Source organism: Ovis canadensis, chromosome 21 (assembly GCF_042477335.2).
Source record: "Ovis canadensis isolate MfBH-ARS-UI-01 breed Bighorn chromosome 21, ARS-UI_OviCan_v2, whole genome shotgun sequence".
NCBI lineage: Eukaryota > Metazoa > Chordata > Mammalia > Artiodactyla > Bovidae > Ovis > Ovis canadensis.
Genome location: NC_091265.1, coordinates 58,036,634 through 58,050,565, shown reverse-complemented (window position 1 = coordinate 58,050,565; position 13,932 = coordinate 58,036,634). Strand labels below are relative to the sequence as shown.

The 13,932-nt window shown below is 37.0% G+C and overlaps 1 protein-coding gene across 1 annotated transcript in view; it reads right to left on the bottom strand.

The window, feature by feature from the left end:
• LOC138426973 (organic anion transporter 7-like) overlaps nucleotides 1–8,905 on the bottom strand; it is a 47,591-nt gene extending 38,686 nt beyond the window's left edge. Inside the window, exons 1-2 of the mRNA XM_069566035.1 lie at nucleotides 7,422–8,905; nucleotides 6,340–6,443 (exon numbers count right to left, since the gene is read on the bottom strand). Coding sequence (XP_069422136.1) covers nucleotides 6,340–6,443; nucleotides 7,422–7,823 — 506 coding nt within the window. The 5' untranslated portion in view covers nucleotides 7,824–8,905. The remainder of the gene's footprint in view (nucleotides 1–6,339; nucleotides 6,444–7,421) is intronic.
• Between the last annotated feature and the right edge of the window lie 5,027 nt (nucleotides 8,906–13,932).

Sequence of the window (13,932 nt, the reverse complement as noted above, 5' to 3'; positions counted from 1 at the left end):
TAGACCAGTTAGACCTAACTGATGTCTATAGGACATTTCATCACAAAACAATGAATTTCACCTTTTTCTCAAATGCTCACAGAACCTTCTCCAGGATAGATCACATCCTGGGCCATAACTCTAAGCCTGATAAATTCAAAAAAATTGAAATCATTCCAAGCATCTTTTCTGACCATAATGCATTGAGATTAGATCTCAATTACAGGAGAAAAACTATTAAAAATTCCAACATATGGAGGCTGAACAACATGCTTCTGAATAACCAACAAATCACAGAAGAAATCAAAAAAGAAATCAAATTATGCATAGAAATGAATGAAAATGAAAACACAACAACCCAAAACCTGTGGGACACTATAAAAGCAGTGCTAAGAGGAAAGTTCATAGCAATACAGGCATACCTCAAGAAACAAGAAAAAAAATAACCTAACTCTACACCTAAAGCAACTAGAAAAGGAAGAAATGGAGAACCCCAGAGTTAGTAGAAGGAAAGAAATCTTAAAAATTAGGGCAGAAATAAATGCAAAAGAAACAAAAGAGACCAAAGCAAGAATCAACAAAGCCAAAAGCTGATTCTTTGACAGGATAAATAAAATCGACAAACCATTAGCCAGACTCATCAAGGAACAAAGGGAGAAAAATCAAATCAATAAAATTAGAAATGAAAATGGAGAGATCACAACAGACAACACAGAAATACAAAGGATCATAAGATACTACTATCAGCAATTATATACCAATAAAATGGACAACGTGGAAGAAATGGACAAATTCTTAGAAAAGTACAACTTTACAAAACTGAACCAGGAAGTAATAGAAAATCTTAACAGAGCCATCACAAGCATGGAAATTGAAACTGTAATCAGAAATCTTCCAGCAAAAAAAAAACCCGGGTCCAGACGGCTTCACAGCTGAATTCTACCAAAAATTTAGAGAAGAGCTAACACCTATCCTACTCAAACTCTTCCAGAAAATTGCAAAGGAAGGTAAACTTCCAAACTCATTCTATGAGGCCACCATGACCCTAATACCAAAACCTGACAAAGATGCCACAAAAAAAGAAAACTACAGGCCAATATCACTGATGAACATAGATGCAAAAATCCTCAACAAAATTCTAGCAATCAGAATCCAACAACACATTAAAAAGATCATACACCATGACCAAGTGGGCTTTATCCCAGGGATGCAAGGATTCTTCAATATCCGCAAATCAATCAATGTAATTCACCACATTAACAAATTGAAAAATAAAAACCATATGATTATCTCAATAGATGCAGAGAAGGCCTTTGACAAAATTCAACATCCATTTATGATAAAAACTCTCCAGAAAGCAGGAATAGAAGGAACATACCTCAACATAATAAAAGCTATCTATGACAAACCCACAGCAAACATTATCCTCAATGGTGAAAAATTGAAAGCATTTCCCCTAAAGTCAGGAACAAGACAAGGGTGTCCACTTTCACCACTACTATTCAACATAGTTCTGGAAGTTTTGGCCACAGCAATCAGAGCAGAAAAAGAAATAAAAGGAATCCAAATTGGAAAAGAAGAAGTAAAACTCTCACTGTTTGCAGATGACATGATCCTCTACATGGAAAACCCTAAAGACTCCACCAGAAAATTACTAGAGCTCATCAATGAATATAGTAAAGTTGCAGGATATAAAATCAACACACAGAAATCCATTGCATTCCTATACACGAATAATGAGAAAGTAGAAAAAGAAATTAAGGAAACAATTCCATTCACCATTGCAACAAAAAGAATAAAATACTTAGGAATATATCTACCTAAAGAAACTAAAGACCTACATGTAGAAAACTATAAAACACTGATGAAAGAAATCAAAGAGGACACTAATAGATGGAGAAATATACCATGTTCATGGATTGGAAGAATCAATATAGTGAAAATGAGTGTACTACCCAAAGCAATTTACAAATTCAATGCAATCCCTATCAAGCTACCAGCCACATTTTTCACAGAACTAGAACAAATAATTTCAAGATTTGTATGGAAATACAGAACACCTCGAATAGCCAAAGCAATCTTGAGAAAGAAGAATGGAACTGGAGGGATCAACCTGCCTGACTTCAGGCTCTACTACAAAGCCACAGTCATCAAGACAGTATGGTACTGGCACAAAGACAGACATATAGATCAATGGAACAAAATAGAACGCCCAGAGATAAATCCACACACCTATGGACACCTTATCTTTGACAAAGGAGGCAAGAATATACAATGGAGTAAAGACAATCTCTTTAACAAGTGGTGCTGGGAAAACTGGTCAACCACTTGTAAAAGAATGAAACTAGATCACTTTCTAACACCGCACACAAAAATAAACTCAAAATGGATTAAAGATCTAAATGTAAGATCAGAAACTATAAAACTCCTAGAGGAGAACATAGGCAAAACACTCTCAGACAGAAATCACAGCAGGATCCTCTATGATCCACCTCCCAGAATTCTGGAAATAAAAGCAAAAAGAAACAAATGGGATCTAATTAAAATTAAAAGCTTCTGCACAACAAAGGAAAATATAAGCAAGGTGAAAAGACAGCCTTCTGAAGGGGAGAAAATAATAGCCAATGAAGCAACTGACAAACAACTAATCTCAAAAATATACAAGCAACTTATGCAGCTCAATTCCAGAAAAATAAACTACCCAATCAAAAAATAGGCCAAAGAACTAAATAGACATTTCTCCAAAGAAGACATACGGATGGCTAACAAACACATGAAAAGATGCTCAACATCACTCATTATCAGAGAAACGCAAATCAAAACCACAATGAGGTACCACTTCACACCAGTCAGAATGGCTGCGATCCAAAAATCTGCAAGCAATAAATGCTGGAGAGGGTGTGGAGAAAAGGGAACCCTCCTACACTGTTGGTGGGAATGCAAACTAGTACAGCCACTATGGAGAACAGTGTGGAGATTCCTTAAAAAATTGCAAATAGAACTACCTTACGACCCAGCAATCCCACTCCTGGGCATACACACCAAGGAAACCAGAATTTAAAGAGACACATGTACCCCAATGTTCATCGCAGCACTGTTTATAGTAGCCAGGACATGGAAACAACCTAGATGTCCATCAGCAGACGAATGGATAAGAAAGCTGTGGTACATATACACAATGGAGTATTACTCAGCCATTAAAAAGAATTCATTTGAATCAGTTCTGATGAGATGGATGAAACTGGAGCCAATTATACAGAGTGAAGTAAGCCAGAAAGAAAAACACCAATACAGTATACTAACACATATATATGGAATTTAGGAAAATGGCAATGACGACCCTGTATGCAAGACAGGGAAAGAGACACAGATGTGTATAACGGACTTTTGGACTCAGAAGGAGAGGGAGAGGGTGGGATGATTTGGGAGAATGGCATTCTAACATGTATACTATCATGTAAGAATTGAATCGCTAGTCTATGTCTGAAGCAGGGTGCAGCATGCTTGGGGCTGGTGCATGGGGATAACCCAGAGAGATGTTATGGGGAGGGAGGTGGGAGGGGGGTTCATGTTTGGGAACGCATGTAAGAATTAAAGATTTTAAAAATTAAAAAATAAAAAAGTAAAGACTAAAAAAAAAAAAAAAAAACCAAAATCAACACACAGAAATCCCTTGCATTCCTATACACTAGTAATGAGAAAATAGAAAGAGAAATTAAGGAAACAATTTCATTCACCATTGCAAAGAAAAGAATAAAATACTTAAGAATATACCTACATAAAGAAACTAAAGACCTATATATAGAAAATTAGAAAACACTGATGAAAGAAATCAAAGAGGACACTAATAGATGGAGAAATATACCATGTTCATGGATTGGAAGAATCAATATAGTGAAAATGAGTATACTCCCCAAAGCAATCTACAGATTCAATGCAATCCCTATGAAGCTACCAGTGGTATTTTTCACAGAGCTAGAACAAATAGTTTCACAATTTGTATGGGAATACAAAAAACCTCTAATAGCCAAAGCAATCTTGAGAAAGAAGAATGGAACTGGAGGAATCAACCTGCCTGACTTCAGGCTCTACTACAAAGCCACAGTCATCAAGACATTATGGTACTGGCACAAAGACAGAAATATAGATCAATGGAACAAAATAGAACGCCCAGAGATAAATCCACACACCTATGGACACCTTATCTTTGACAAAGGAGGCAAGAATATACAATGGAGAAAAGACAATCTCTTAAAAAAAATAAAGACAATCTCTTTAACAAGTGGTGCTGGGAAAACTGGTCAACCACTTGTAAAAGAATGAAACTAGAACTCTTTCTAACACCATACACAAAAATAAACTCAAAATGGATTAAAGATCTAAATGTAAGACCAGAAACTATAAAACTCCTAGAGGAGAACATAGGCAAAACCCTCTCCAACATACATCACAGCAGGATCCTCTATGACCCACCTCCCAGAATATTGGAAATAAAAGCAAAAAGAAACAAATGGGATCTAATTAAAATTAAAAGCTTATGCACAACAAATAAAACCGTAAGCAAGGTGAAAAGACAGCCTTCTGAATGGGAGAAAATAATAGCAAATGAAGCAACTGACAAACAACTAATCTCAAAAATACACAAGCAACTCCTGCAGATCAATTCCAGAAAAATAAATGACCCTATAAAAAAATGGGCCAAATAACTAAATAGACATTTCTCCAAAGAAGACATATGGATGGCTAACAAACATGAAAAGATGCTCAACATCACTCATTATTAGAGAAATGCAAATCAAACCCACAATGAGGTACCATTTCACACCAGTCAGAATGGCAGCGATCCAAAAGTCTACAAGCAATAAAGGCTGGAGAGGGTATGGAGAAAAGGAAACCCTCTTACCCTGTTGGTGGGAATGCAAACTAGTACAGCCACTATGGAGAACAGTGTGGAGATTCATTAAAAAATTGCAAATAGAACTGCCTTATGACCCAGCAATCCCACTGCTGGGCATATACACTGAGGAAACTAGAACTGAAAGAGACATGTACCCCAATGTTCATCGCAGCACTGTTTATAATAGCCAGGACATGGAAACAACCTAGATGCCCATCAGCAGATGAATGGATAGGAAAGCTGTGGTACATATACACAATGGAGTATTACTCAGCCATTAAAAAGAATACATTTGAATCAGTTCTAATGAGGTGGATGAAACTGGAGCCGATTATACAGAGTGAAGTAGGCCAGAAAGAAAAACACCAATACAGTATACTAACACATATATATGGAATTTAGAAATATGGTAATGATAACCCTGTATGCGAGACAGCAAAAGAGACACAGATGTATAGACGGACTTTTAGACTCTGTGGGAGAGGGAGAGGATGGGATGATTTGGGAGAACGACATTGAAACTTGTATACTATGGTAAGAAACAAATCGCCAGTCTACGTTCGATACAGGATACAGGATGCTTGGGGCTGTTGCACGGGGATGATCCAGAGAGATGATATGTGGTGGTGGTGGGGGGGGGGTTCAGGATTGGGAACTCATGTACACCCGTGGCAGATTCATGTCAATGTATGGCAAAACCAATACAGTATTGTAAAGCAAAATAAAGTTAAAAAAAAAAAAGACAATTAAAAAAAAAACAAAGTTAAATAGAAGACTTCTCAATTGTTATGATTGATGCTTCATAAGACTGCAGCCATGAAATTAAAGGATGCTTACTCCTTGGAAGAAAAGTTATGACCAACCTAGATAGTATATTCAAAAGCATAGACATTACCTTGCTGACTAAGGTCCGTCTAGTCAAGGCTATGGTTTTTCCTGTGGTCCTGTATGGATGTGAGAGTTGGACTGTGAAGAAGGCTGAGCACCGAAGAATTGATGCTTTTGAACTGTGGTGTTGGAGAAGACTCTTGAGAGTCCCCTGGACTGCTTGGAGATCCAACCAATCCATTCTGAAGATCAGCCAGGATTTCTTAGGAAGGAATGATGCTAAAGCTGAAACTCTAGTACTTTGGCCACCTCATGCAAAGAATTGACTCATTGGAAAAGACTCTGATGGTGGGAGGAATTGGGGGCAGGAGGAGAAGGGGATGACAGAGGATGAGATGGCTGGATGGCATCACTGACTCGATGGACATGAGTCTGGGTGAACTCCAGGAGTTGGTGATGGACAGGGAGGCCTGGCGTGCTGTGATTCATGGAGTCGCAAAGAGTAGGACACGACTGAGCGACTGAAGTGAACTGAACTGAAAACTAAGTTGAAATATATATTTCTTTAATGAAAGTATAATTTATAAGCTGAAAGTACTTGAGAATAAAGAAAGCTATGATTGAGAGATACTCACCTGTCTGATAAATAGCCATATATGATGCCTCCCACCAGAATTCCACTCATGACTAGGAATTTAGCCACTGAGATCAGTGACTGAGATTTACATACAAGGTCCCACTGAAAGAGAAGGACACCATCACTGTAGAGCTTCACAGCAGCTCAAAATCTCATTTCCATATGTAAAATAGCTAGTGGAAAACAGCTCTATAATGCGAGGAGCTCAACCCAGTGTTCTGCGACAACCTAGAGGGGTAGGATGTGGAGGTGGGAGGGAGATTCAAGAGGGAATGGAATATGTATACTTAAGGTTTATTCATATTGTTGTATGGCAGAAACCAACACAACTTTGTAAGCAATTATCCTCCGATAAAAAATAAACAATCTCTCAGTGGAAATCTGGTCAAAACTTCTTGATATAACTTGCAAAGTTCAATATTTTGGGCCTTTATCACCCTCTTCAGCTTCTTTTTTCCTACATTAGTTCAGGTCTCATTTAAACATAACTTCCTTAGGGAAGTGTACTCTAAATCTGTTGGTTTTAATAATCTCTAGTTTACATCAAACTAAGTAGTTCTCAGTCTTGGCCACAGAGTGAACTCACTTGAGGAGATGTAAAATTTTACTAATTAGAACTTTACAGTAGATGTAATATGATTGCTCCAGAATATAGTCTGGGAATGGAGTTTTTCATCAGTCTAGTAAATATTTGTAATATGCAATCAAACGATGAACATTACTGACCTGGTATAATATTTTAAACACATTACATAAATTACTTGTTTAGACTTTGGTCATCCCAAGAAAAAAAGTACTATAATAGAAGGGTTCATTTCTATTTTGGAATTTGTTAGACAGTGGGCTGCTGTTTATGGGGTCGCACAGAGTCAGACACGACTGAAGTGACTTAGCAGCAGCAGCAACAGCAGACTCATTAAATATGTAGGTGCCTGGCATTTAATAGAGGTAATTGATATTTCCTGAAAGGATGAAGAATGAACACCTACCTAGTGACTAAAGGCTAGAAGCATGTTCATTATTCTGTTACCCCTAAACACCCAGATCATGTACTCACAAGAGGTAAATGGGGCCTCTTACCTCAGTTACGATGGTGGAGGAGAAGGTACTTCGGTCATACATCCAGCCGTCCACACAGGGCTCTGTGTCCAGGTCAGTCATGTTGGGGAAGGTCCCATTCAGGTAAAGGAACTGCCACTGGGGGTGGCTGAAGCGACGACACTTCTCTGGCCTCAGGTTTGAGTCCAGTGGGATGGAGATTCTCAGGAGGGCATCTTGACTGAGGGTCCCAGTGTCATTAACAGAGCCAGTGTCATTGTCCAAGATGTGGACCCAGCAGCGATGATCAGGGATGGCTGCAGTGAAGTTCTCCAGTAGGATGTGAGGGTACACTATGAGGCTAGAGATACAAAAGAAAACCATCTGAAGGACCTGGAATCTCCCCAGGCCTCCAACTTGATCCAGAAGGTCCTGAAAGGCCATCAAGGATGAGCTGGTGATCCTCAAAAGGAGGCAAAATGACTATCTAGAAAAGTTCAAGGGAAAAAATATTTCCAGCTGCAATGTCACACTAAGTGTGTGTTGATCCTGGCCACACTTTCTCCTCAACTGGCTCTTCCATCAGGATAGTGGAAGCTGTTTCTCCGTGTTGTTTTAAGGTCAGGTAAGTAATTAGCGATTTATTAGAGATAAATAATTTGCTGAGTAACTCTAGCAGTTGATGATCACATCTGTTACATGTTTACTTTGTAAAAATTCTTCCAGCAAGATCCAAAGTAGCATTGAACTTTGACTTGCTGATTCTGTAGTAAATAAACTAAAACAACCTTCTGTATTGTATGCACAGTCCTTTTCAAAATATGTGAGACTCAAACGTTAAGTGCTTTATGACTTTTTGTGTGTGAAAAGAAGTGAAAGTAGATTTTTGCTCAGTTAGTACTAAATCTTTATTAAAAGAGTTAATGAAAATAATCCTGAGTTAAATTAAAACAAGTGAAATATGATGAAATCCTTCTCTTCCAGTAACTGCTTCAGTTCAAATCAGATCAATGAAAATCAACACAATGAAAATTGTTGTTGTTCAGTTGCTAAGTCATGTCCAACACTGAGACCCCACGGATTGCAGCACACCAGGCATCCCTTTCTTTCACCATCTCCCAGAGTTTGCTGAGATTCATGTCCATTGAGTTGGTGATGCTATCCAACCATCTTATCCTGTTGTCCTCTTCTTTTGCCTTCAATCTTTCCCAGCATCACAGTCTTTTCCAATGAGTCAGCTCCTCACATCAGGTGGCCAAAGTATTGAAGCTTTAGCATCAGTCCTTGATGCATGATACAGGGTGCTCGGGGCTGGTGCACTGAGATGACCCAGAGGGATGGGATGGGGAGGGAGGTGGGAGGGGAGTTCAGGATGGGGAACACATGTGCACCCGTGGCAGATTCATGTTGACTTCAAAATAAATATATACCATGTCAAGTGGGATTTAGCTCAAGGATGCAAAGATGGTTCAATAGTCACAAATGAATCCATGTGATATGCAACATTAACAAATTGAAGAATAAAAAAAAAATCAAATCATATGATCAAGTCCATAGATGCAGAAAAAGCTTTTGGCAAAATTCAACATCCATTTATGATAAAGACAGTTGACTAAGTGGGTAGAAAAGGAACATAAGTAAAGGTTATATATGATAAACATACAGCCATCATCATACTTAGTGAAATACTGAAAACATTTTAAGACTGGGATCAAGAAAGGATACTCATTTTTGCCACTTTTATTAAACATAGTATTGGAAGTCCTGGCCATAGAAAACAGACAGAAAACAATTCAAAGGATCCTTACTGAAAAGGCCAGAGTAAAACTGTCACTATTTGCAGATGACATAAAACTATATATAAAATCCTGAAGTGATGATTTATAAAACTGAACAACTGATAAACTAATTTTGTAAAGTTGTAGGATGCAAAATTAATATATGGAAATCTGTTGCATTTCTATAAATTAAAAATCTGTTAGAAAAATTAAGAAAACAATCACCTTAAACATTGCATCAAAAGAAAATTTAGCTAAGTGAAAGAGTTGTATTTGGAAAACATAAGACATCACATCATGCTAATCTCTGGCTTACCAGGTGGCTCAGTGGTAAAGAATCTGCTTGTCAAGCAGGAGACATAGGTTCAATCCCTAGGTTGGGAAGATCCCCTGGAAAAAAGAAATGGCAACCCGTTCCAGTATTCTTGCCTGGGAAATCTCATGGATAGAGAAACCTGGTGGACCAGTCTATGGGTTTGCAAAGAGTTGGACATGACTGAAAAACTAGACAACAATAAAGACATCAGTGAAAGAAATTGAGGAAGATACAAACAAATGAAAAGACACTCATCTACAATACAAGCCACAGGATTCTATATTTGTTTCTATATTTAACCTTGTCAGGGATTTTAGACTTTTACATGGTTTTCTGTTGCTGCTTATTGTCCCTTTGCTTTAACTTGTAGGACTTCTTTAAGCATTTCATATAGGCCTGATCCAGTGATGATAAACTTCTTCATTTTTTGTTTGGGAAAGTCTTTCTTCTTTTTTTAAAAGGATAGTTTTGCTGGATATAGTATACTTGATTCACAGTGTTTTTTCATTGATTTTTATCATTCCACTTCCTTCTAGACTGCAAGATCTCGGTTGAAAACCTGCTGATAATCTAATAGGCACTGTCTTGTGCATAACAAGTTGTTTCTCTCTTGTTGCTTTCAAGATTCTCTCTTTGTTTGTGGCTTTTGATGATATGTTTATAATGTACCTCAGGATAGGTCTCTTTAGACCTATCTCAGTTGCAGTCCCAACTTGATTTTCTATTTGTCTCCTTGGACTTGGGAATTTTTGGCTATTATTTCTTCAGATTGCTTCTCTGCTCCTTTCTCTCCTATTTTGTGACTCCCATAATGTTCATGTTGTTCCACTTGAATGTGTTCCATAAGTCCTTTCAGCTCTCTTCATTTTTCTTTATTTGTTCTTCTGTTTGATCCTCTGCTTTTGTAATTTCAAAAGTCTGGTCTTTGAGTTGGTTGATTCTGTCTTCTGCCTGGTCAAGTCTGGTGTTTAGTCCTTCCCATAAAATTTTCAATTTAGTTTGTCTATTTTTCAGTTCCAGAATTTGTCTGGTTTTCATTCATAGTTTACACCTCTGTTGATAGTGTCATTTTGTTCACACATTTCTCCCCCAACCCCAGTTTTGTTTCATTGTCTGTGCTCTCTTTAAGTCACTGAGCATTCTTATCGTGGTAATTTTACATTTTTTGGCAATTCATGTATTTCTATTTCTTTTAGGTCCAGTTTCTGGAGATTTAGTGGTTCATTTAAATGTGTCATGATTGCCTGTTTCATTGAATATTTTGTTATTTTTCTTATTGAGATTAAAAAATTTTTTTAATTTTATTTTTACTTTATTTAACTTTACACTACTGTATTGGTTTTGCCATACATTGACATGAATCCGCCACGGGTGTACATGAGTTCCCAATCCTGAACCCCCCTCCCACCCCATATCACCTCTCTGAATCATCCCCGTGCACCAGCCCCAAGCATCCTGTATCCTGTATTGAACATAGACTGGTGATTCGTTTCTTACATGATAGTATACATGTTTCAATGCCATTTAACATCTGAAGAATCAGCTAGCTCTTTCAAACTCTGTAATCTGGTCTCATACAGGGAGGACTTTAACAAAGCCTGGCTAGAGATTCTGGAGACCTCTCAAACCTTTTCTAGATATATGTCCTCTCTGACTTCTGTGTCTAATCTCCTGTTTGAAGAAGCTGGCTGATTTTTACTCAGGACTTCTCCCCATTGTAGTATTGAGGATAGCAGGTGATGTGGTAAATCACTGTCCTGGGTCTCCTTCTAGTGTCTGTTTATGGTATTGCATATCCTGGTGCAAGGTTTATGTCTGCATTTTCAGAGACACTCTCTTCAACCTGGCATCCATTCCTGTTTATATAGATGATAATCTCTCCAGATACCTGGAGTAAATCAGTTGAACTTAGAATATTTTAATTTCTTCTCCAGAAAGAAGAGAGAATTCGGTGATTTCTAGTCAAATGCCCCTCAGTGTGAGGTATATAGAGGAGCTGTGATCAGAGAGGGTGGATAGTGTTAGGAATTCCCTACTGGTTGATGATGTTGGCTTCATGCTCATCTGGGGTGCATGAATATTTTAACTGGATTCTGGATTTCTCAGAGAAGTATTTTGTAATTTTGTTGTTAAATCTGTGGGGAAGGAAGGTCTAGGGCTTCTTTTTCTGCCATCTTGCTAAGATGTTGCTAATGTAATTTTGTGGGTTGGAACTTTTGGGCCATCAAGTAGTAGTGATTGATATTGCTGAATGTGTTGTGACACTGGATATATTATATATGTGTAGTACTCTGGTTGTTGTCTAGGATGTCAATAGGTGTAACACTGAAGGATGTACATCCTCTTAACCAAGGACCCAAAGAATAGATGTATGCATTAAGTCATACTCTTGTTGTGGCCCATCTATCTTGCCCAGAGGGATGATATGTTTCTTTTATTATTGCCAGAGGTTATCTAAAGTGAAACAATAAACACTATATCTAGGAAGTAAAACATATTGATAGACGACAAATGGCAGCTCTGTAGTTGAGATATCCTCATATAAGAGTTTTTAGCTCCTACAGAGCATGCTGTGCAGACAATGGCTAATGGTGACTTAGCCTCTTAACCTCTGTCATGTGATCAACAGCAGCTCATGGACTCTGAACAAAGGGAACAAGGCTCAACTAATGTCTCCGAGTCTTCTGGAAAGAAAGATTATGTGTCCATGGGATGGTGAAAAATCAACCAACCAACCAACCAACCAACCCCAGCTTTACTAAACTGCATGAGTGGTGACACAGACCAGCTCTCTAGTTTTCACATATTTCCTTTTCTTAGGTCCATCACAAGACTATATTCCATTCAATAACTTTGAGAAAATAAAGAGTCAATAACTTGTTAGCAAGGATACTGGTGGAAACCTCTTTCAGCAGAGATTTCCCTGCCATGTCTTTACATAAATCATCTGCTGTCCTATTATATCTGCACTGGTTTTATGTACCATGCCTGTTTAAGAACTTTTGACTAGACTTCATGATGCTATTTCCGAATAATTAATAGACTCATGTTTTATATAAAAATTGCCAATTAAAATAAATAAATTAAAATACAAAACCAATGCAATATTGTAAAGTAAATAGCCTCCAATTAAAATAAATAAATTTATATTTAAAAAAGAAAAAATAAAGATTAAAAAAAATACAAAAAAAACCAAAATGAAACACACAAAAAAAATTGTCAAAAATTATATACAGCCTCCTGGTTTAGAAGGGTATGGTTGAAGGGTCTCTATTAAGGGGTGAAGTGAAGTGAAGTAACATCACTGAATCATGCCCGACTCTTTGCATGGAAACAGAAGACCCCTATGTCTATATCTGTATAAGAAGCTAAGCTGTCAGATGAGAAGCCCCAGATTCCAACATCTCATTATGGTGTGAATGGTAAAGTTGCTGCACCCTAGTGTCCCTTGGGCCAGTAGTAACCTGGTAATCTCTTTGAACAGATGACTGATAACCAGTGCAATCCTCCTTGTAATCACCTTATCACCTTGCCACTGAATATACTCCTAGAAGCTAAATAGCCCTGGTGTGGAAGACTTATGGAAATAACTTCCCAAAGTAACTGATTTGCAATTTTCACCAGCCTGGAGGGAATGAGGACTTTAAAATAAATCTTTTTTGATCATATAAAATAAAAATAAGATGTCACACCAGTACACATGGACTAATATCTGTCACATGTAGATTAATATCTGCTAATATCTAATTTTTTTCATTTCGTCTGTGTATCCAAGATTCCTAGCACACTGCTTAATGACTTACATGCTGAATAAATTATTGCTGAATCAATGAAATATTTTTAAAGCTACTTATAATGACACAATTCTGTTTTACACAACTGTATGGCATATGTTATTTTCTAATTCAACCATCAATTTACAAATTTTCATTTACATTCTTTTGGAAAATAAAAGTTGGTATTTTATTTAGTTTGTGTGTCTTTAAATTCCAGTGGTTTTGTATATTTTCATAAATTTATTAGTCATAGGGTTTTTTCTTTTGAAAAGTATATGCCTTTTGACCATCTAATATTGAATTACATATTCTTTCGATGATTATTAGTATCCCACATATTAATAAGTAATCATTTTGAAAATTGTTATTTGGTCTTTTTCCAGTTTATTTTTGATGACTGTACAATATTTTAAAATACTGCATTATCCTTTTAAAACTTAGAATATATAAACTGATAAAGAAAATAAAATATCATAAAGGTACTTTATCATTTTGGTGAATATTAATATTTTTCTAGATTTATCCCATAAGTTTTTAGAGTTTTGTCCAATAGAGGTTTTAAATGAGTATTTAGTCAAATATACCTATATTTAAACTGCTGGCATTTGTTTTTACTAATCAGAAAGTTTTCCTAATCCTGAGATTTTGTGCCCACATTTTCTATTGAATAATGTGACTTAATT